At 34.2% G+C, this 26264-nt stretch overlaps 2 protein-coding genes across 3 annotated transcripts; one reads left to right on the top strand and one right to left on the bottom strand.

The window, feature by feature from the left end:
• Positions 1–771: 771 nt before the first annotated feature.
• LOC149906403 (uncharacterized) lies at positions 772–26232 on the bottom strand. The gene is made up of 9 exons (XM_090104519.1): positions 25961–26232; positions 25155–25307; positions 17013–17774; positions 16171–16282; positions 15662–15795; positions 6276–6416; positions 5591–5861; positions 4735–4949; positions 772–4456 (listed from the first exon to the last, which is right to left on the bottom strand). Exons 1-9 carry the CDS (start codon positions 26111–26113, stop codon positions 4376–4378), a joined length of 2022 nt encoding a protein of 673 aa, XP_089960645.1. The 5' UTR covers positions 26114–26232; the 3' UTR covers positions 772–4375.
• On the top strand, positions 7464–25135 carry LOC149906404 (uncharacterized). 2 transcript variants are annotated; one of them, XM_090104517.1, is made up of 8 exons: positions 7464–7548; positions 18069–18240; positions 18665–18847; positions 19089–19312; positions 20407–20605; positions 22615–22793; positions 23665–23834; positions 24749–25135. In XM_090104517.1, exons 1-8 carry the CDS (start codon positions 7516–7518, stop codon positions 25023–25025), a joined length of 1437 nt encoding a protein of 478 aa, XP_089960643.1. In that variant the 5' UTR covers positions 7464–7515; the 3' UTR covers positions 25026–25135. The 2 variants fall into 2 exon arrangements, with proteins under 2 accessions (XP_089960643.1, XP_089960644.1); XM_090104518.1 differs by lacking the exon at positions 7464–7548 and adding an exon at positions 17826–17983.
• Positions 26233–26264: the final 32 nt, after the last annotated feature.

The following is a 26264-nucleotide window of genomic DNA, read 5'->3' as shown; positions in this document are numbered from 1 at the left end:
AGACTTAAAGGCGCCAAACCATATTTCACGAGAATAAAATGATAATAGGCGTTTATTAATATTTCGCTTTCCAAGAATATTATTGTGAAAGTTATTATCACATAAAGAGTTTTTTTTCTAGTACGAATATGTTCTGGGAAAAGAAGTGAATATTATTGTAATATTTAATAACTTTGTGAATTAGAGGAGAAAAATTACAAAAAAAATATGTATGGATGTATTCAAGAAGCTTATAATATCTAATACACTGGAGATTGCACTATGAACGTTTACTTGTCACGGGAAGGTATGACCTTGAATGACGCCTGGTTGTTTTTTTGTCCCTTTCACACCTAACTTGGCATCTACGATATGGCCACGACAGTTACACGTTCAGTTCGTCTAAACGTTGAACAATTTATTTTTTGAAGTGAAACTTCTTTAGGCGCGTTGAGAGTTAAATTTCAAGGTCGCGTCATGGCATACCTTCACATCTTGGAGTAAGGGGACAATTTTAGTGACTTTGAATCTTGCCAAAGAAGTTTCACTTTTTACGTCTGCTCGGTACACACGCTCTTTTTTTACTTAGATAATGTGTATACCTGTCATAACGTCTTTACGATATTCCGATTCAACCAGATCTAACAGATTGTGTTTTAAATTTAAGTTGGAATATGGGTCTAATGGTGGTGAAATCGGTATCAGTATATTAAACCTTTTAGAAACTGGTTACACTTTCAGCTCTGCTTACATCGAAATTGGGAGAAGGGTAAAAATAAAAGAAAATTCATATAGCTGCTATAATTTATTTGTAAAAAAATATTCTACTCACTACATAGCCAATATATCAGTTAAATTTTTAATAATTTAAGTATCCATCCCTGCGTAAGTCACATTATTTATCATCTATACAACAATAATTAATGTTTCACAATGAGTATTCCGGTGAAATGTTCTCACGGTATAGTATACCGATAATTTATGCTGAAATTTACGATTAAACGTGATTTCAAACAACTTTATGGTCCATAAGCTTATTCAAAAAGTAGAGTATTTATACTATAATAATACCTCTTAATACGTAATTTGAGACAAGGTAATGTTAGTTTAACAGTATAGTTGAAATCTATCACGGAAGATCTTATTATTAGATTTACATTGACTTGGAATTGAACAGTACTGCGGAGTTGGACTCGCAACTTGCAGGTTCTCACTTAAGAATAAAGAAGTAGAGAAAGTCCTAGTACATAACACCTGTCCCACAAGACGCGAGGCCAATCCCGCAGTACGAGAATTATTTTAATTGACAATTATTTTTATTAAATATTATGCAGAAGTACTCTCTAACGAGACGTACGAACAATGCCCATTTCTACTTATCACAAATTTATTGCTTTTCGGGAAATACACACATTCTACAACTTATATCACATTTCGGTTACAATACTTTCAAGATTTACATCAAATGGAAAAAAATAATAATTTAAACAGAAGACGAAATTGAGTTCAGCTTTCAGTCTTTTGTGTTTGCAACGTGGATTATTGGATATCAAATTCAAGAGATTCATATAGCGTAGTGACGCTCTAAAATTAACTTCTTTATAAAGATTCGAGTATAGAAAATTTGAGCTAGCAAATAAACATGATATTATGCTTATAAATTGCTGATTTTTAGATGACATTATTGGATGTTTTAATCGCCATGTCATCTATTAATATAAAAAAAAATACAAAAATTAAATAACCTAGACAACGTCACCAATATTCGAAAGACTGTTACGGCACTTCATTAAAATTCAATATTTCAGCATAAATTATAATAACACGAAGCATAACTGGTACCCTGTACCGTCCTGTTCCTAACAATGGATAAACGTAATCACAAACACATGCTTGTTAGCTCGTAAGCGCACACGACACAACCGGTATGTTAGTAACTTAATAATATCATCAACACGTAAAACCAATATCCGTAAATTAACCTAAAAAAGTAATAAATAACCAATTGGAAGATCGACAGAAGATGCGCGTAAATAATAATAATAATCACTCGACGAATCAAATTACAACGCAAAATTGGGACGTTTTAAGAGAACTAACCGCTATTACTAATACAAATGTACAGAATAAAATAATGAATAAAAAAATAATACTGTATCACTACTGCGAGCAGCAATGTGGAGTGAAATTAAAACTGCTGCCATAATTAATATTACCACTGTTTTCAATTTACATTTAAAGTAATCCTACGACCTAATTCAAGCTTAACATAAATTCTTTTAAATATATATGTATAAAAAAACACGGAATACTTATAATTTCAATGCTGATCATGTTATAATAAAGAGAGCTTTATAGCTGTTAGAGAGCGTTTTGATACATTTTTATTGTCAAAGAATCATTCAATTCACGTTTACGAAAGAGCGATACTTAGTACTACGAGAACTAACAATAATCCCAACGTCGAAGGATAAATAATCTCAAATTTTTAAAGCTTTTAAATACGATAAGTCGCACGTGAAATGTACGAAAGTATGAAACTTAGCTGCAACAAAAATTACGTATATCATTGAAGAGTCGAGAAGCATGGTCTAGCTAAAATTATCACAATGTCTCATAGACTGATCTATTTACTGGCCCGTGGGGTTGATCGTTAAATAAATAAATTATAACTAAATTAAGTAGAGTTAAGTAAAGGACGGTGTTAAAAAATAATAAATAGATACGAACAAAACAGCCCACTTCCGATAACACGTAAGTTAAATGCTTCAAGATTACAAAACTGACCACTTTGAGGTTATTCTCGTAAACATAATGCCATGCCGTTTGGTTTTTATTTTATTAATAATATATTCGTTTCTTTCATTCAACTGGTTTCTTACACGTAGATAAGCTTTTAAAACATTGCCATAAAATGAAAAAAATAATGTAAATGTATCACTACTAAATTGGTATAAGTATTATAATTATTATTTAATTATTTATTGCTTCAGAAATTCTATACTTTGTAAATACGTTAAGGCGACATTCCGCATCTTAATTAAGGGGAGATTCAATATTATTGCTTCAACACCTCACTTCCCTAAACACTACTCGACAGATGTGAGAAATACTAACATTTCAAATACTGACCGAAATCTGGGCGAAAATAAATTAGATACGCGTGTAAAAAAAACCTATTTCTACGTAAGAAATAATAAATTTACAATATCTTAATACAAACTTAAAACTAAATGAATACTTGCTTCCTGCAATAGGTAACCGTAAATAATAATTTCATCGAATAAAAGAGAGCATTCAGGCAAGGCTTACAATCGCGGGGTTCGTTCATAACCCGTTGACAATATCACGAATATAATTCAAATAATCTCATTAAAATTTCAATGCAAAAATGCCTTTCGAACCTGGCAAATCTCCATAACTCATTGTATCACAATTAGGGGAAATTCGGGAATCCGTTCGTTACAATTACTTTTGTAATTAAATACAAGATGGCGCTTAAAGTCTCACCTTTAAGTTTAACTCCTTACTCTTTAAGCAATCATTTCTTTTAAAGTCGGAGTTAAAATGAAAGCTCAAACGCCATTTAGTTTTCAATCACATGAAAATTTTCTTCAATAATTTTGCCTACATATCCTAGGCACTAGTGACGACACTCGTCTTTCAACGCCTTTACTTCTACGTCTTTATTAAAAAATAATGCCCTGCTTATAAGTAATACTTTTTTATACAATTAAAAAAAAATCTCCAAGTTTAAGACTTTTCAAGCTGCCCGGAAAATTCAATAAGTATGTACTTAAATTTGAATTGTATTGTTTATAAACTTGTTATTGTTAAAAATATAACATATTATTATATTTATGTACAAAAATATTTAATTCACTTTTACCACAGTATTTATTGCTTTGATTTGATAATTGAAGCTTCAAATTTAAGTACTTACCTGACATTAATATATGTATTATGTGAAATTAATATTTTTATTATATTGTCTTGAGACACTGGCCTTAAATCACTACTGGTATAAAACGAATGGGAACATTTACATTTCATAAAAATATATACTCTTCCATATAAAAAACTCGTTCAAATAAAAAAGATTCAACATCAGATCTCCTAAAATAATTATGTGTCTAGGTTATTTTTGGATTATTTTCAAACAGCGTCATTAGTTGTTACTATTGAAAACCAAAAGTAAAACGGTGTTATTTTTCAATAACGAAACTTTTTAAAATAATAAATGTCATCCGTCAAAACGCGGCTGTTTAAAAATATTCCAAATATAAACTATAATCGTTTGTCTATGGTATGAGTAACTGGCCGTTTGTACACGGGTGCATGTGTGAGTGTTGTTCGAAAATGGAATACGTTAAGTAAACGTGGATATCGTGTTAGGTCAATGCGTCTCTTCCGCGGCCACGTGACTCGCCACGAGGTTCAGCGGGGCTTCGTCGTAGTCCGGCATACCGCGGCCCATCTGTCGAAAAAAGACAAGTTTCAGTTAAAAAAACAAGATAGATATGCTACTAAAGATTTTTTTGTGTTATGTCTCCAATTAATTGTTGTGTTCAAAATGTCTTCGTTAGCTACATTATTCCTGAGTGAAATCCTACAGATTAATATAAACGCGAAAGTTTGTAAGAATTTATATATCGTACTCTTTCCGGCAAAATAAATGTATCGGTATGGATGACGAAGACGAGGGATCCAAATATTCATTTAATGCTAGAGACGATATTAATTTTATTTAGTGACCTGTGTCCGGTGCGCGGTGTGCGCGTGCAGCGCGGCCAGCAGGTGCGGCTGCAACTGGCGGCGCAGCGCGCTCAGCACCGCCTCCTCCGCGCCCTCGCCCCCCGCACTAACCGCCGCGCCCCCCGCACTCCCGCTCACTGCACCCCCCGCCCCCGCGCCCGCTACCTCACCCCCCTCGACACTGTCCACCGCACCTCCGCTGCCACCTCGCCGTCCTGCAATACATAAGATTTTGTTGAACTATTCATATGCATGCTCGTAACGTCTCTAAATTCAGAGACAGTTTAAACTGATGAATACTTTGTAGTTAAATTATATAAGGCGATAGTGTGACTCGAATAAAAAATAACCTGGGAATCTGTTTGTTCATCGGTAACGTAACAAATGACAGCAACATATTTATTCAAATGTGGGTAGTTCTGAACATCGATTTAACAACGTTTAAACACCAATCAATCATCAACACAATCACTGCCAAAGCGCACTGATGCAATAGAAAGTAGCGTGTACGTGTTTTTTACATTATAACATTACAGCTACAAATCATCTACAAAACTCTTCCGCAAACTTCGCCTTAATTGAACTTACTGTGGGACAAGGTCGATTTGTGTAATAATGTCCAATAATTAAAAAAAAAAATGTTGTCTGTAAAGTCGGTTTACTGACGATAGTTGAACGTGACAACGTCCGATTGTGCTTCTTTGTCGCTCGTTCCGCACTCTCGCTTGCACTTCAAGCCACATAGGGAACGCCTCAGAGCGAGGTAACGCCGCATGAGTCATGTTTTTTCGTGCGTGCAGCCGGCTCTATTGAATTATAAGACGTTGTCACGTCAAAAAAAAAACACCAAACTCACTGGATCGCGCCGACTTGACTTCGTGCCGTGGGCGGCGGCGGCGCGTGTGTATGGTGTCGCGGCGCATGGCCGTGGGGCGCGGCACGCCGTGCAGCTTGTAGTACAGCCCGCACGCGTTGCACACCATCTCGCCGCGCGCGTCCCGCCGCCAGATGGTCGTGGTATGCGTGCCGCAGTTGGTGCAAGACAGTTCGACACGTGCACCCCCCGCTCCTGCCCCGGTACCCGCCCCGCCGGAACGCGCCGCATTCGATGCCGCGTCTGACGCTTCCTGTAATGTTATTAAAGTGAAAACTTTTAGCAGGGGAACGTCTCAAGCGTTTGCCACACAGACATGTAATAATATGAAATTTCAAAATTTTAATGCAATTTTTTTTAAATACCTATAAGTTTTACTTTTTATACCTAACTGTAGAGACAGGCAAAGAATAAGAGTCCAAATAGATATTATACAATATAACTAACACACATCTATGGATTCATTTACATGAAACCCAGGTAAAAAATAGTCTATTTGCTAATTAAGGCTTAATAATGACGTATGCACAGTTTTTTATCAGTAAGGAAAAGTTCAGTTCAGTTCAGTGCGACAAATATTCACTATTATAACATTATTTTTATCAAAAAAATTTCTTGTAGAATTACTTTTCTAATTAATTTAGGGTTTATCATTTCTGGAACTCACATTATCATTCGCGATCGGCCATGTGACATGTTGCTCTTGCAGCGGCTGCGCGCGCGCGGGACAGCTTTGTTTCCTGCGCGCCGTGCCGCCCGCCCCGCCCGCGCCGGACCCGCCGCGACCGGGGCTCGGCCAATCACCGTTCTGTAATCGGAGATTGGAGATGGAGATGCTATTTAACATTTTTTTACTGTTGTTTTACTTGGGATTGCAATTGTTGACTAATTTTAATATTTTTAGTCGCTCATGTCTAAGGAATTCAATATAATTTATCATAGAAATTATGATTAGTAACATTTATTTTGAAAACTTATTGAAAAATTCCCACTTTTCCTATGGACTGGACCGCATCTATCATATGATTAAGATTTCCAATGTTATTTTGAAAATTTCACTATTCATACTGAGTGTTAACAACATGCAACGTTAATAAACGTTCTCTTTAATAATTACGCCTATCAAAGGGCATAAGTATGGAAACAGTGCATTAAATATAATATATTATGATGACACTGTAATAAGATTCTTGTAAATACAGATAATCATAAACTAATATTATTGCACGCTTGTTAAAACAATTGTCATATTTAATCTTGTGTTAGTAAATAACGATACAACTATGTACATGCATTTTTATTCGCAAATGCAATAGAGGCATTAATACGATATTAACTGCATAAATTTAATTTCCTCGTACTTAACAGTCATAACAACATTACATACGGAAGAACTTTTTATTTACTCGCCGCGTCCTGAATTCAAATTTTATAAAATAGTTTATTACTACATATATCATTTATAGGAACATCCCATGGTAATTCTATAAAAGAATGGTACATAAAAATTTTAATAACAATGCGAGAAAGATACACGTGTCCTTGCTAAGCGAGACAATCGATCCGTCGACAATAAAACTCAAAATAAATGTTTATCGAGGTGTTTCATCTCGAGGAAAACGCTTTTTCACCTCGACGAAACGTCACGTAGGTACTAAAGAATATTATAAATGCATCCTCGTTTGTGTGGTGTTTATCCATTGTTTATTATGTTTCGCGTGTTAGCTTGTAGTGGTCGTGTTTTATAACAAATTATATTTAAATAGAACAAATTTTAATTTAATCATGTCGATTATTTAACGAGCTCAGATGTTTTAATAATTCATTAAGTAAAACAAAAATTGATTTATGTGGAAATCTATAGATAATAGATTTCAAATATAATTGTGTAATTTACTTTTCAAAAGATGCTTTTTCATAAAACTATGAAACAAAATAATGTAAGTACATAGGTATATATTTTATTTTGTTTTAATTAAAGTTTATTTTATCATATCATAGACTTGAACGTCCTTGTAATTTCAAAGTAAATACTATTGGAAAACCCAAACAACTTTAACAATAGGCTTTGCAGTTGTTTGTACTCTATGCATATATTTACATACTGAAATATGGTTGTATTATTTTATAGCACTATTTATTCATCCCAGTATAGAAAAATATCTTAGAACGTATTTCTACTTAGAAATTCTGCGTGTAATCAAATACTGCGTGTAAATAAATAGTTATAAGAATTAAGGTAATGTAATAGAAATCTTTAATAATTAAAACGCTCATAAAAATTGTCTGATTTAACACGTTAACTAGATACCACCTTGGAACGAATATCGTTTTATATATGTAATGTTGATTCTCTAATTAAAGGAGACAATTTTTTTTGTTTGGAGAATAGGCCCACCTCAATTTCTTAGCGTATATTAATGAAATGTGTGTTAATTTGTTCCTTGAAGTCCCCAGATTAAAGTGGTGACATTACTTTTACATGATTTAACCGGAATCTTTAGAAATACGTGTGCAAACATTCACCTCATTACTACATAAAAACTAACTGATAATAAGCAATTTGTCTTGTGTGACCCATCCGAATCATTGGGTACAATATATTTAAATAAATGAATAAATAAATATTAGAAAACATCATATACATTGTCACGATTCCAAGCTCGGAAATCGGACACAACGAAGGTACCTACCGCAAACACAGAGACCCGATTTGGTTATAAACTTATAAATAGTATAGAAAATAGATATAAGTGGGTGTACCTCAAGTTTCTGGACCTTGATGCGATTTTAGCGATTGGAAAAACTGATTCAATAAGAAATTATTAGTTAAGTAGGTAGGTATTTAGGTACGTGATATTTTATGACTAGGAGTAGGTACATAATATTAGGATAGGTATCCATTTGCACAGCTATTCTATTATTCACTAGCTGTTGCCCGCGACTTCGTCCGCGATTCGGTCGTTTTTCGTCATTCGTCGTTTAAAAAAAATACGTGACACTTTATTTTTGAATGTTCTTAATTGTCTCTTATAAAATTTAACTACATTAAAATTGAATACTCTGATAAGAAAATCTTAAAATCATCGAAAATCATAGACATCGAATATCTGAGGAAAACATGAATGAATGTGATTTAAATTCTACATTTCTTAGTAATTAAAATAATAATCTAAATTAAATGTAGATTAACAGTTTGAGCGCGCCATTATAGAATATGTACCTAAGTAATAAATTACGTTAGTTTAGATAGTAACTTTACTAAAAACACGATGACTTTCTTTCGCGCTCGGTACCACAAACTAAACATGTTTGTGGTACGTGGCCCGCGTCATTTTACCCCCCACGAGTTCCCCTCCGTTGCTATGCGAAAATACATTCGTCGCCCTACTGTAGGAAAAATTGTAATACTGTGGCCTGGGCGTTATAACACGCTCAGGGAATTCCTGAGTGCTGATAGACTTCCGTCTATCGGCATTTATACCAATTTTATATTAATATCACCATCTTGAGGAAAAGCTTCTAATGTCGATTTAAAACGCATATATACGGATTAACCTGATGAATTAACATGTTCTAAAATTGTGAAATGAGTTCAGTTTTAAATTCGAGAAATATTGATTTCTTGTATTCGATTATTCGTCGTAGTCGAATACAAAATATATTTAAAGAAACTTAGGTTGGCCTTCAGGCAAAAGGGATCCTATCAAATGATAAACTTGACCTTGTATCTTAAAAGTAAGAATGAAAGGAGCATCTGATAATTGTTGAGCACCAAAGGATCATTTAAAACGCAATAATACTATAAGAGCTAATATTGTCTAAGAACTGTTTAGATTGCACATGTTCCTCTAAAACTTAAAAGTAGTGATTTCAAAGGTTCCGGCGTATCTTCAAACGAAAGCCGACTCCTTACTCCACTTTAAAGCATTACAAAAAGAACATACTACGTTAATATCGCCTATACAGAAGATGATCTGTAATCAATTGTGAGATTATAAGCAAACCCACTTTTATATTATTTTGTCGGACCACACCACCGAATTTGTAGATTGATCTTCTATGTTTACCTCTAAGTCATTAAGACTGTGTCGAAATCTGTCTGCAGTAAGACGGGCCTCTCGCTATTCGTCCGTTTAAAGAGACCAATAGTTTCAATTCTTAATCTTTCATTAAACAAACTTATTAATCGTTCTTGTCTCAAATAATGGTAATATTCGCGTCCCTACTCTAGTCATTGCTTATGCTCATGTTCATCTTCGAGAGATCGAATAATATTATGGTGCACCCTATTATTTGTCAAACGGTCTTCATATTGAGTAAAAGTTTCAGAATTCTCGAGATAAAATATGACGATCGTGATCAGCTGTGAGACGTAATTCCCTCTCAGTGAGGGTTTCGGTCTCACGGGATAGTACAATATGCCATTTGCGATCAGCTGTGAGACGTTATATATACCCTCTCAGTGAAGGTTTCGGTCTCACAGGATAGTATATGCCGTTCGCGGTCAGCTGTGAGCCGCAATTCTCGTTGTGAAGCGGTTTCAGGTTCGGCATAACACATGTTGTTTTCGGTCAATAGTAAGCCTCTTATCTCTAACGATCCTTGAGAACTCTTATTTCTCATTTTCTTAACTTTGCTCGAATTTCGATATATAAAGATTTTTTAGGTGGCACTGATGCGGGTGAATAAAAATTAAGTTAAAACGGACTAAGAGTGTTATAATCTCAATCATCATCATCAATACATATAATAAAATTGTGGAAAAGTGATGTCTGTACAATTAAAATATGTAGAAAAAAATTAGCAAGTGTTATTATTATCGAGAAATCGAGAGAAACCATTTTTTTCTCTTAAAAGCTCCCCCCCTCGCACTTCCCGAACTCCGATTGACCGTAATTTATTTTTCCTTACATTTTTATCATATCCTTTTCTAATGGGTTTCATCCTACTGCGATTTTTTTTTGTTTCAAAAATTATCTACCCTGGTGTATAGGTAAATTTTCCACATAAAATGTCCTTTAAATTATGTCGTATTATATTTTTAACCCCCGACGCAAAAAGACTGGTGTTATGTGTTTGACCGCTATGTATTTCTGTGTGTGTGTGTGTGTCTGTCTATGGCACCGTAGCTGGCTAACAGGTAAACCGAATTAGATGCGGTTTTTTTTGTTAGGCAGAATATTTTCCGACGCTGGTTCTTAGATAAAGTGTATCAAAATTGGTTCATCCACTTATTATACCTACATAGGGGTAAAAGTGGGAATGAAAAAAATGAAAGTTATAATTTATTTTTAAAGATCGTCGGGAAGTTTATGAAATTATTTATTCCTTTTTCTATACACTTTTCTTCGTCTCAACGGTTTAGTTACGTGCTCTCTCTCTCTTCAGCCTTTAGTTACGTGCGTGAGACAGGAAAGATCTAATTTGGATTTGTTTCTGGATTTGATAAAAACTGAGTATCGATTAAGCTGATCAGTGGCTACTGGCTACACCATAGATTATTAAAAACATCCGTTTAAGAAAGGAAGGAAATAGAATTTGCTCCTCTCCCCCCCCCCTGGTTCCTAAAAAATAATATGACATAATTTAAAAGAAATTTTACGTAGAATTAGTTAGGCATTTCTTTTTTGATTTTCGATATTATATACTAATCATAATTTTTAATTACAATAATATGTAGTAACTATTTGGTATAGGTTAGGCATTTCATTTCTTGATTTTCTTTAATAATTTGGTACGTAAGTTTTTTAGCTCAGTTTAGTAAGAAATTTTAATAACAATTCTTTTAATTATTTATGGTAGTACAACAGTACAGTATGGTTGTACGTATTTACTCAATAATTGTATGTTAAGTAGTAATTCAGCATGGGCGTAGCCACGGTGGGGCTGGGTGGGGCGCTTACCCTGGCTTTGATCTGGTAGGTACTAATTGTGAAGGGGAGTGGGCGTGGGCGTGGGATTAGGACTGAACGTGGCATATGGCGTGGGAGTGCGAGTGGGCGCGGGAGTGGGAGCATGAAAATAAAAATGATTTTTTATTGTTGCCCCACCCTGAGCCCATGGTCATAGGTCCCATAGTCACTATTCCACGCGAACGAAGTCGCGGGGACAGCTAGTAGACAAATATAATCAGAAAGCTTTGAACTCCTAAGCTCAACCATAAAAGATAGACATTTATGATGTCGGGAGATATTTTTAATATAATATGGAGAACATTTCTTTCATACTTGATTTCTGTGTAGCTTTAACCATTAAGATACACGCATTAAGAACGCACACGCGACGAAAGCTTAAAAATGGAGTTGCTGCTCTGCTCACGAATATGAAAAATAATTGTACCAAGTTTCGTTTAAATCCGTCGAGTAGTTTTTGTTTCTATAACGGTTATACAGACAGACAGACGGACAAACATTTTTGACGTCGATGTCGATCTCTAATCACCTCGTGATAGTTATTTAGGAAATATATTTCATGTGCAGAATTGACCTCTACAGATTTAATATAAGTAGGTATACATATATTTAGATTCCAATTTCCATGTAACGTTAAATTCGACTATACAATAACTAACAGATAACGCAGGTTACTCTCGTTTCCGTAAGTTGAGGCGGCTACATATTCGGTCCTAATAACATGACTTTTTGTGAACGAAACGACAGCGCGGTTTAATTCGATGGCAACACCATCAGAAAAAAGGAAATATTTTTAACTTTGAAAAAATATTATGATTTACACTATTAATACTATTTTAACATTAACACAAAATATAAGACTGTGAGTGTGTAAAAATAAATCCAGCTAGTTTCACATCACAGTCACACTTATGTTTATAATTAGGTATACGACATGAAAATATATTAATTACCAAGCAATAATCATACAGATAAATACTGAACAAAAGTATTAACAGTCAAAGAATTTTTTACTAACAACATGTAAATGATGAAGGAATAATAATTATCAACGAACTAACCTTTTTGTATTAGAGTCCCGCCTCGTGATCGAATTATTAAAACACGAAGATTTTTAAAAATGTAACCAATGAACACAATCAATATTAGATTAACTGTAATGGTGTCTAGTTTGACTTAAAATAATATACATCTACCCTCACTTTTAAAAATGTAGTATATTCACACGAATTATATAAGCGCACCTTATAGGGAAGGGAAGATTTATTATGGGTTAAAGAGTTAAATAAATAAATAACATAATTATATTTAAATTATTAATTTTTAACATTGTGTTCAGTAGTGATAACATGTAAATTGATTTGATTTTTACGAAATCTCATAGATGGCGCTGAATCAAATTTGTCTTTATAGTACTAAGATTCATTAAACAGTTTCTCTGCCCAAATTACGTAAATGACGTAGTTTTTATAGTGTAAAGCTAGATAATAGCATGGCTTACTCAAAAACAACATTTAAACATGAGTCTTTAGATTGTACGCTGTCGTAGTACACGGAATACGTAAGAAAAGTAAAGGTTCACAGCTCCTCCCCCGGAGGTGATAGCATGATAATATGTTTAAAAAAACCTCACACGACCTGTTAGTAATATTCATGCAAAATTTGAAGTCAATCTATGCAGTACTTTTCGAGATTAGCTCGGACAAACATACAGACAAACAGACAAACAGACAAACAGACAAAAATTCTAAAAACTATATTTTTGGCTTCTATATCGATTATAGATCATGGATTATGTATTCTTTTAAAAAAATATTCAATGTACAGTTTTGACTTTCCTACGATTTTATTATATGTATAGATGTTCAATTGTAATAATAAACGCTCTTAAGTTGTAGCAATTTCATTTTAAAATAGGTAAAAAAAACATTGTTTACATTGCAAACATTGACACAGGGGGCTACGACAGGAGGAATCTGACATATTCCATCAAAGCAGCCAATATATATAACGTTTTGTTACACGGATTTTTTTAGCTGAGTAGAAAAAAATTGTTTTATTTGATAAATGACAGGATTTAAAATTGCTATCAATCATATTCTTCCATATAAATAAGAATAAAAACAGTTTCTAAAGTGGTTTATTGAAGGCATTTTTTTTCGCTTTTTGGTTTTATTTTCATTCTATCGATAAAAACGTTTCGTTCCAGTTTTTTTTTAATGTTGGCCATTGTTCTTGGTTTGTAGACAGCACTACAGCAGGGATGCTATCAAAATAAGGCTTTTTAATTCGATTTCATGATTCCGGTTTCGTTTGTAAAACAACGAAGCTTCAAAATTCATAATATAATTTTATATTTTTACACGTTTTTTTTTATTACTATACGTTACCGAATCTTAGTGGGCCCACAAAAAATAGTCTCCTTTAAAATAATATTACATAAATATATAATAAATACAATTTAAATAATTTAACATTAAATTCTGTGTTTAAAAAGAAGGACTGCGGTGGTCTTAGATTATAATATTGTACTTCGAATTTCGGAGAATAAATACTGAGTCGAAGGCCTCCCATGATAAAGATTAAGATAAAATTTGATTATGAAAAATATCATTACATATTTGATTTAGCGGTTTTGTTGTATTGGTTCGTTTTTTCTGCTTTTGTCGTGTAGAGAGTCCGTATAAGATACACGTTTAAGTATAATTTATTTCTTTCTTTCTTTCTAAATTCTGTTAACTTGCTGGTCTAGTCGAAACTGCCCTGATAAAGCAAGTAAAATAATAATAGTTAAAAAAAACTAAAAAACACGCTTTTACAATGACTCTATTATACTAGTACACGCGGCATACGCCAACATCATTGCACTAAATAACAGCGTAATTAATACATACCTACTTACTAACGCATTATCACCAATACAGTTGTTCTCTCTTTCACTCTCACGCACGAGACATAATACATGTCTCACTCATGTACTTCGTAATAACAACTGCCGATTAAAATATAAATGAACGTCCAGCCACGACGCTGAATGGTGCGTAACTAAGTGAAACTCGGGCACTTAACTGAGTTTTTTCTTGCCAAAATAGAGAGCGGGTAACGTATCTAGCTTTTTTATATATCATATGCTTTTTATAGAAAACCGAACTAAAAAATAGAAAATTTTTATCAAATTAGTGTATTGTCATCGATCCTCAATAAATCTACAAAGTTTGAACGAAATCTGGCCGTTTAAAGTGGGTCAAAATCGCGCCCAAAGAAGTCGGTTACAAAAATACAGGTGAAGCTAATATAAAGCGTGTAAAAAATAGTTGACAGCGCGTATTTTGCTGCGAAACCACGACTTAAAAACGGTTTTACCCATTGCTGATAACAACCCTGATAGCCTACTAGCTTCTTAGTCCAGGTTCGAGATAAAAGTAGCCTATGTTACACGATAAATATGTAGATTGTAGACTTCGAATGGTAAAATAATTTTTAAAATCGATTGTAATTTTTGAGTTTATTCTTTACTTACAAAAAATACCAATTTTCAAACTATTATCTGCATTGACGTACAATCAACTAATAGAAGCATTACTATGCTCAAAAATTGTATGAAGCAAAACTCTGCCTACGTGTCTATTAGGCAGAGTTTATTAATGTGCGATATAATACACTTTGATCATTCCTGACAGGAATATGCTCGGACATATTTTGACGAACTTTTAACAGGTATTGGGCAAAAGCACAGCTGGTAGCAGTGATGTTCTTAGAAGGCGATTGATTCTAGAAACGCAAATTTTTCATAACTACCTACCTATCACTTAAGTGAAGATCCTACCTACACATATCATATTAGCGATGAAATTGGCTATTACTAAAATACATGTAACGGCACCTCGCTCTGAATCGTACAAGCGAAATTTTTTCGCTACAGAGCATATATAGAACTTCCTGACATCATTTATCATTATCAGGGCCTTAACGGCCGGCCAGTCGAGTAGACTGGTCGAGGATCCTCCTTTTTTGATGAAGAAATTTCACCTTCCTTCATCCACATAAATACCGGCGAAACAGAGAACTACTACGCCTTTCACACATTAGCAGATAATCAAATAAAATCGCGTCAAAACCGGCATTACTCCATACATACCGGTGAAACAGCCCCGTTGGGCAGTAGCGCGGCGGGCAGAGGCGACGTGTTCGCTCGCAGCGGCGACACCGTCATGCCCGTGTGCTTGCTGTTTATTAGCCGCCGGAGCAACTGTGTTGTTTCTCCACCACGACCTGATAATAAGTTATAAGGTATAATGAAAATAAATATTCAACAAGTGTTTCTTATGTATTATCATGAAATTATATTTAAGGGCAAATGGTCTAGACTCCAGACTCTAGATAATTGGTGGATTTGGTCCAACGCCTAGTCTAGCCACATTTACTAAAGGGCATAGAATCAGTGATACATGATAAATATGAAGTTTCCATTTACTTTTAGTATTTAGAGCCCTTATTCTATATCCCTATAGCTATCTATCTATAATGTATAAGCTATGCAAATTTATTGGACAACAATTTATAATTAACCGAATACATTTCACTTATGATTAACTTTTTTTATTATAATAAACCAAACATGCATACATTTGTAATTAGAAATCTCACCGTTCTGTTTATGTAACGCGTGCCATAACGATTCCTTTTCGGTTTCACTTTCGTGCGGCGGTTTCGGCGACGATTGCGCTGACGGCACCGACTGAGTTTCCTCGGGATCGTCCTGAAATTTTACAATGCAGCCAATGTAGTTCATTTTTAAATGGAATTTAATTTATAAATGGCTCAATGTGGGAATAAAGGACAGGAAACATTTCTTGTATGGAAATAATGTCCTGTTTTTAAGTAGAAGGTGCAATAATAAACTGTTTACTAACATTAGGTATTATCCATAATATTACAGGCTCATATTGAATAAAATATCAAAATATTGAATATGAAAATGTATTGAAAATATACGTTTAAAAATTATTATTTTTTTGTAGTCATTATCGTGTTTCACATTCGCCTAATCATGTAAGGAACAATTTATACTAAGAATGAGTTGTTATCATATACCTAAATAATTTAATAACCATACCTAATAAATAAAAACTATAAACGGCAGTTTCATCCGTATAATATACATTAATCAATATGTTTATATCTTAATGGATAAAGTAATTATAGACTAATATTACCGGTGATAATAATCACGTGGAAGGTACACAGACGGACATAGCATTATTTGCATAGGTCATTACCACACGCCGACAAATTATATTCAACATAATTGATACAATACACTAGCTGTCGGCCTCGAGAGTATGGAAATACTTCAGTTTGTCAATATATTTTGGTTAAACAATACATAAAAATTAAATAAATTGTTAGTGACCGTATCATGGAATTTGAGGAAAGGTAGACAGTGAACTATTATGTGGGAAAAATGATTAGTGTTCATGTTCAATTACCTGCGACACCTCTGATATATCCATCTGTAGCCTGTCTGGGTCGGATCCGCTGCTGCTTTGACTGCATTCCTCATACACCGAATTCTCCTTCGCCGGCTTCGTTCTCACGCACGCCCTCGCGTACACGTGCTGCTTGTATTCATCCGCGAAACTTGACATTTTGTTGCTTGTAATTGTTCTATGTACATATGCGTTCGCCTCCCGTTCCTGCTCGTTCGGATCCAGGTACTCGTTCTTGGCTGAGCTGTAGAGCGACAGGTCCATTTCCTTGTTGTGCTCATCGTTGCTGCCCAGACTGGTGACGCTCTGCGGCGCGTTGTGCGTGTACGGCTCGTCGACGTACTCCTGCTTGTAGTCCGCGGCGCAGGGCACGTGCGTCTTGTCAATCACGCTCGTATAGTTTGGCGGATAGTTATGAGATTCCTCGTTTTCACGCTGAGCGACCGCGACAGCCTTGCTTATTATATCGATGACTGTATTGCAGTGCATTACTTCTCTCGCCCTGTCCGAAGGCGGTAAACTTACTGTTTTGAACATTATGTTCGGACTCTCCTCGGGTTTGACGATATATTTTGTTGGATCGTAATTTTTAATTTGTAGAAGTGTAACCGCCGCCTGCCGACTCTCCAAGTTTTTCATCTCCTCCGTCGAATCCGGTGACCCGATTTCGGCGTATTTGTTCTTTGTTGCGTGATCGTAATCATTATCGTTCAATGGTTTAATTATTTCTTCCAGTTTGTCGGCCGTTATGCTGAGGACTTCCTAAAAATAAAGAACAATGTTTGTACATCGCTTGTATTTGTTACACGATATCACAAATAAACGTTAACCAATGAGGCGCAACTGTTTCATATCTTTTATGATATCACTTGCCTCCTATGTGATAAGATAATAATAGATCTTTGTATGGTGTACGAGCAGTGTCCTTTCCAATTTTGAAGAAAATGTACTTTCTACGTGATGTACCCGAAGTGAGTAATGTAAAGACAATCGCCCTAGGCTAAATGGTGCGTGTATCCACGAATTACATAAGATAATGGTGTTTCTTTGTTGTAGGTGTTAGTGATATTAAGTGTCCTAGTTTATGGATCTCACGCGCAAGGCGACAAGAAGAGCCCCTGTGATATATTTGTTCAAGATGTAAACAATCTAACATTGAATTGTTCGCGGCGAAACATTGATAAAATTCCACTTTGGCCTGAGGAAATTAAAGGTCTAGGAGAAAAAGGTACCTCTTGTGTCTATGAATTATATTATGTTCTTATCTAATTATGTAATTAAAATTATATTAAACTAATTGTCTTTTCGACAATGTTGTTCAATTTGAAATTGATAAAGATTATAGAGTCTAAATATAAATGGGTGAATGGTGGAATAAATTGCAGACTGAATCATATCGCGAAATGTGATAAGAAGCATAACAATGACAGCAGCCCACATATCCACAGCAAACTTATAATGGATTGAGAACGTACTTTATTTACAATTTTTTATCACTTTGCATTCGGTGTTTAGTGTTTACGTTAACTGCATTCTAACTAACGCTTATTATATTTATGTTTGTTCAAAATAGGATAATTATACCGGCGCGGAGGTCATATATTACTAGTAGGCATCGTCCATATTGTTTAATGATTTGTTTTCTTTTTCAGATAGTCATGTACTCATAACGTTCTTTAACAACAGTATAACAAATGTCACACAATTGTCCCCCGTGCCAGGCAACAAAATTGCAATTAGCTTCAAGTCTAATAAAATCGTTGAAATAGAAGATGACGCTTTCAGAAAAATTGATCGGATGGTATATTTGGACCTGAGCAAAAATTCTATTTCGGGTAATATTTTAATCACAATAATGTTTATTATTTTAAATAATATATTCTTTTTATAACATAAAAAGTAGTATGAGAGGAAAAAATTATAAAAATTGTTTTAATGTTAACAATTTAGATATTGACTCGGATTAAGAACCGAGTTATGAACCACTATTCATCATATCATAAAATATTAAAGTAAGCCAAGGCAAACCAGAAGTATCATAACAATCTATTAAATAAAAACAATATCATTTTGCAGGAGAAGTGTTACGGAGCGAAATATTCCAAGGTCCATATAAAAATGGGGTGTATAGTGACATTGCCCTAGAGACTTTGAATCTGGGCTTCAACGAGATTCACTCCTTGGACAGATATCTGTTCCAGTATACACCGAATTTGACGAGGCTGTACCTCAACAACAACCCAATAGAAATCCTAGATCATGTGACTATAATTGCTTTGTCAAGCGCGACCAAACTCGAGGTAGGTTCTGCTTTTTTCTTTATACGAAAGCAGGACAATTGTGCAAACGTGTCACCTGATAGGAAGCAGTCAATGTCTCCGTAACATACGTAAAAAATCGTCCAAAAATTATTAAAAACGAGAAGTGGTGCATTTTGGTAAAGATGATTTGAACAAGTTTCGAGTATTCAATAAAGCTCAAAATCTACGGAACACGGTTTGGTATAAACTCATATGCTATCAATTAGTTATGAGAAAAAAATTATATGTATGTGTGCGTATATCTTCACTCCCGATTTATTGATAATAATTTGAAAAAAAAATATCATTTTCACAAACGTTAATTCCCAATTATTAAATTCTCAATTATAATGAGTCATTATGATTTTTAAAGTATCTACTATCATGACATAAAATTTTCAGATGATTGATAATGATAAATCGTCTGTTCTAACGTTTATCTAAACTGAATGCGCGATAAACACTGGCGTAGTGTTGTCGTGATGGCGTCCGCGTCGTATCAATCAGTGATAACCAGGAAAGCATACATATCCATATTTGTAAACAAAATACTTGATTATAGTTTAGACGCACACCTTGATATTCTATGAATTTCACCTGTCATGTCCATATGTATATTGCGTATTGTATGGGCGTAGTTGTAGTACTTATACATGTAGATTTAAATTTAATAGTTTGTACACACTGCAACATACTACAACAGATTAGTGTGTAAGTGATTATGGATACGTTATTATAGTGTATCCAGGGTACCAAAGAAACAATTTTTATTTGGGTACCTGCGATTGAAACTGTATGTAGAATTAATCTGTAGACGTGTATGATAAGGAAAATTAGATTTTCTTGGTATCAGTTAATATTTCCTGTACCTATATTATATTCTTATTATTTATAGGAACTTGATATTTATATATCTACTTTAATGATAAAATCCATCCGAATACAGTTTCTTGTAAATAACAAGTATCGTATCATATATTACCGTTTAAAACATTTAATAAAATAGTACATATCAACACCGGAACAATCAACCTTTCACATGAATAAACAAGGTAAAGATTGAGCGAAACGATTAACATACATATTCCTTTTAGGTTCTCGACTTATCGAAGACGGACATCGACAACATACCGCTAGATGCGTTTAAGGGTCTCGTGAAGCTGCGGCAAATAGATCTGTCTGGGAACTTCTTCTTGAATGTCCCCGAGAGCCTGAGCATCGTCGGCAAAACTTTGCAGTACTTGACTTTCAACAACAACCCGATTATTGAGCTTAACGATGACAGTTTTGTAGGTACGTAATCTTACTACACAATACAGTGCTATTACAAACTATAAAGGTATTGCTCGTGCATAATATGTGGTTTAAGCTAACCTCACTATTAGAGCTAAGTTCTGTCTTGTAACTAGAACTTTTAATTCCGTATTGTTGACTTACGCCTCTGCGTAAATGGTAATATGAATAAAAATAAAATATGACCTGCTTTTTGAGATATTATAGAGCAAAAGTGCGTATTATTATACACTTGTAAGTAATTAATAGACTACGTCAATCGAATATGTTTTTATTTTATTGTGCAGATAAAAATGTTAAAACTTAATACCTAGTCACGTCTGTGTTTTATCAAATATATTTTTATTATATTAAATAAATAAGTTATCTAAGTAGACTATTAACGTCTTTTGAATCAATGATAAAACACCAGTATTATCACCTATGAATCATGATAACGATACCAGCAAAATGTTACCACACATTTGAAGTGTCGTGGGAAATCACGAGTTCAAATTATTCACACTGATACTAGAAACTAAATTACAAATATATTAAATACTAGCGGTCCGCCCCGGATTCGCCTGTGGTACCTACATGTTTAAACTATCCTTTCTCTCAAGTTGGATCGAACTGCACATGGTGTGCGAATTTTATTATAATCGGTTAAGTGGTTTAGGAGTCCATTGAGGACAAACATTGTGACACGATATTTATATACATTAAGATTTCCTCAAACAGCTGATAAACAACTTATAATTTTTATTGATTACAATGTTATTAGGTATTCCATGCAAGAGCAGAACCTCTAAAATTACTTAAATCCGCTTTAAAAAATTCCACCCTTCTCAAATATTATATTAGTTCCATAAATAGCATAAAATAGAAATTCGTTCCGCATGTATTAATATCTGAATCAACGAAATACAATTCTAATACGAACTAATATTACGTAAACACATTCTAATTACGAGAAGACGATCACCGAACTTTCTATTGGTGTAGTAAAACGCCAGTCAGCAACGTTACGTTATATCTACCTACTTGTCGAGAAACGAAAGCGGATCATGTATTATCAGATTTTCACTTAATGCAAAACTTGGCTGATTAATCCTCGTCTTCGGAGTCCGGGTGATATTTCCCAAGATGCGGCAAAATACTTCGCTGACGAGTCATCCGCATTCGTCGGTGAGAAACGTAGAGATAATATCGCTACGCTTTGTCGGAAAACGAACCTTGAAATATTTAATAAGGTGAAGTGACTGATAAATCCACCTTGAAACGAAAGTAATAGGCGTTTTAAATGCCGATTTGCCTCCAAAATAGTTCCTCATTCACAATGTAGATAGTTTTAATATAATGACTCATTTCGAATACATCATTATCACGACCCGCGTCGTTGTAGATTTGATGCTACATGTTGCTCGTGACGTAAATGATCTCGGAGCGTATAACTCGTATAAGAGGATACTAACTATTCAGGATATACGTATTCCTTTTAAGATTTACTAAACACGATTTATATGTGGACGTGAGTATCAATAATTATAAGATATACATTAATATTTCCGCGCATTGGCCAAAATATGCGTCATATCTTAGATCACGACTTTTTGCACCATTAGATTGAGATTGTAGTATAAGATATGCTAATATCCGAGCTATTGGGCCCCTTCAGTTAACCGAATACAAGCAGCATATTAACTGCCTTTGTTTTGAATGGATACGACATTAGATATGAAAAATAATAATTTAAAAGAGCGTATTTTTCGTTAAGTTTTGTTGGTAATGTGAGATATACGTGGGGTTACGTTACAGTTTGGTCTACGATTCCTATGAGGTGTCACTCAATAGAGAGCTCTACATTCACTGGTTTTAGGACACGGTATTCAATTTCCTACGTTTTTTACGGTACCTACTGGTCCGATCTAAATAATGTAATATTCTTTTAAACACATACCCTTTATAACGTTCCGAAACGAACGAAATACGAAAAATTGTTTTAGTATAAAACTCTATGCATTTTACAGGATTAACAAATCTACTAGAATTAGAAGTTGGCGAAAACGAGAATCTTGAAGAAGTGAAACGCAGTACATTCTCGCCGCTCGCTAAACTCCGAGTACTTCATCTCTGTCACAATAAAAATTTAAGATACATCAGTCACAATGCCTTCCGAGGACTTAAAGATAAATGGACGTTGAAAGAGGTAATAACAATTAACAACAAACTTTGACATTTAAAGTTGTGTATTTTATGCGATTATATACTGTAGAGAAGACAAACATATCAAAGATACAGTCTCGTCCTTTAAATCGCCATGATAATGTGGATGCCAAACTAATCTACCGCGACGTAATATGTATTAACAAAACATGTATGAAATCACGTTTGCCGACCTTCCTCGTTGTACTTTCTAGATATTTTTATGTTATGCGTGTTTTATAACTTTTATAATAATTGTGTAATTTCAATCTCGAAATAATTAAGTATAAAGATTCATATAGGCAATATCTTTAACGAACAAGGCTTTAGAATTCCTATAAAATCTGACATTGATTTTCACGTACGCAAACAAATCATAATCATAATCAGTAAATAAAGTATACAATGCGGTTTGGCCCAGTTTATATTTCTTACTTTACTTCAAATAAACTAGGTTAGCTGATCAATCAGTTTATATTTGTTTTGATAATACTCGATAGATTGCAAAATTCATCCCGGAATTAGGACATGGTTTTATCAAGCGATAGTATTGGAAGTTCCTACTTAGATATTAATATCAAGTTTAATCTTTTATTAACCTCATTAGTATAGAAATTATGTGCTAATACTTCAATTGATCAGAATGTACGAAAATAGTCTATCGAGTAAATTTAAAAGATCCGAGTCGTATTCTAGTTAAGACTAGAATATTCTACCATAGCGAATACAATTTATTGTAATAACTATTGGCTATTCACAACTTTCAAGCTATAAACAACATTCAACATTGTAACTTCGGAATAGTTTTACTGTTATTGTTTCACATTCTAAGGACATGTAAATGCGACGTTTGAGCGTGCACTTTTCCTCAACAGGTATATCTCGATGACAATAACTTGAGCGAGCTCTCGACGGACCTTATGCCGTGGAACAAGTTAGAGGTGTTGGGCATGACGGGCAACAACTGGCTATGCAACTGTGATTTAGCTAATATCGTCACCAAACAGGACGCAGGATCAAAATTCAGAGCGGGAGAAATACCTTAGTGAGTATAGCTTTTTGGTGGGAAGAGATAAAACGACGAAAATATGCCCCAAGTTGGCCTATTTTTAAAAAAGAATTGAATAAATCCGAAAATGAAAATATCCACAGAAAAAATATCATAATACATATACATATATACTTAAACATTTACAGCATTGATCAGGATAAAAATTCGTTCTAATTGACGCCACAAATCGTAATAGTGGAAATGTGTACGAAAGCACTATTGTAACACTAACACTCCAAAGGTACATTTAATGCCTGGAAACAGATCAGGCACATAGATAGCTATATCCAATGCTTATACAGGGTGTCCCAAGAAGTAGCGATATAACTGAAGCTGGGAGGTAGAGGACCAAGAGGGCTATCTGAATCACCCCCAGGCCCCATGTATGTTATGTGATTCAGTATATCACCTTGTGACACCCTGTATAATATAAGCATCATACAAGTTATCTACTTGCAGTAATCTATATGTATTATCTTGCAAAAACTAAAAATAAATAGATATCAAGTAAAATCTTTGTGTAAATAGATGTCAATAAAAATAATGACTATATCAAAACAGAACAGACTAGCTGATGTAAGTGATGATTCAAGATGTTATTTAAATTGCTCAGTGGATGTAAAAATTCTTATGAAACTATGTTTCTATGACAATGTTGTTAGTATGAATGTGGTTTGAAATTTTTGGAACCATGCTCATCTATGAATTCTTCTTGCATCAAAACAACAAAATACATATGTAATATTTCTATAGTTTTCCTCGTGAAGAAATAATTGACTTTTTGTGATAAAAATATCCTGACAGAGAAACATTAATATTTTTTCCAATGTATGAAACAGATTTTCAGTGTTCATGTTTAAAAAAAATTCCTATCTTGATAATATATCAATATGTGTATATTGTTACAGTTGTGCAGCGCCTATGAGATTGAACGGAGCGTTCATAACAAACATCACAGTGTCTTTCTGTCCCGCATTTGACACTACTTTTGCACCAAAGAGAGGATTCTCCTTCTCAGACTTGAGACCAAAACATATTCTATGGAGCATTTTAGGTGTAGGAACAGTGGTTGGTATCGGCATGATTTGCGGAATACTTTTTAATGCCGCTAAAACTTGTTACAAGAAAAAATTTTGTCAACCAATTCGCTATGTAAATATAAATTCAGAATCAAGTTTTGCCTAAGCAAAATACTACATTGTATTATAAACAGATTAGACATAAAATTGCATTATATAAATATATAAATTTATTACTTATACTTATTTTAGAAATAAATATATTTTTGTTAAACATTTTATTTCTATTACTCACCTCCTTGGGACCTGATAGGGAATTTGCATACTGAAGAAATTGTTCCAATAATCTTTCAGACTTGTGTGATAGTTCTCTAAATGTATGAAACTCGTCTAGTTTGTTAGCGCAACTTCCACATACTACCTGCGGCAGCATGTCTTCTGGAGAAACCTAAAAAATACACATACATCATTTATTTTGACTTAACAATAACTATATTAAGAGATGATGTGGCCAATGACCTTTCACAGACATAATCATAGATGTGATTCATCAAGTAGCTATCAGATTAAATAAAAATATAAGTTTATTCCTTGACTAGAGTATAACTTTAATATTCTGAGATCACATAAAAGGCAACTGCAGTTCCCCTATAAAATGCATGTCTATATTTAGTATTTATTGGTTCTCAAAATAGATACAGTAGCTGTTCAAAATAAGAGTGAAGTGAAGACAAGGAGAGCAAGGATGTGATTGCAAGTGTATGTATATGTAGAGATGAGGGAGGCAAGGGCGCGAGGGGCGCATGAGACCGCGGCTAGATAGGAGATCTCGTACGCTCCTTTGTTATCACCGCGCGGTCGCTGATATAGCGCACTGCCACCCGCCTTGCCTATCACTTCCAAGAACGACATTAGTCATACACTCGAGCACTCAACGCGTGGGCCGTAACATGATATCACAATGCGAAAATACCCAACACCCGCGAGAAAGTTAATGGCGCTTATCAGTATCCACAATCTTGTACGCTAATGCTTAACTTTCACATGAGAAAAACTCAGCTTTTCGCTATAAAATTACAAAATCAATGCACAATTATTTACCACTATTGACAAATATGTCATTATCATCTCGGAAAGCTGTGATTTATCCTTATCACGGTCGAAAATTGGAAGTTTAACATCACTGCAATTATCGCCACAGAATGATAAACAAAGGCGACACACTGAATGGAACTTCGGCGGCAAGTTACACATATTTAGAAATCAAAACAGAGAAAAGATATCACAACGAAAGAAAACATTTAGAAATAAATCGCTTAACTAATTGAAAAATTATAAATATTTCTTGAAAAGATAACTCAGCATGCGATGATGTAGGACGTGTAGGATACATCACATCGCGATT

This window comes from Colias eurytheme, chromosome 8 (assembly GCF_061535395.1).
Source record: "Colias eurytheme isolate Ceu_HAF_F1 chromosome 8, ilColEury1 Martin Lab GWU primary, whole genome shotgun sequence".
Lineage (NCBI taxonomy): Eukaryota > Metazoa > Arthropoda > Insecta > Lepidoptera > Pieridae > Colias > Colias eurytheme.
This window is presented reverse-complemented; position numbering and strand designations above follow the sequence as displayed.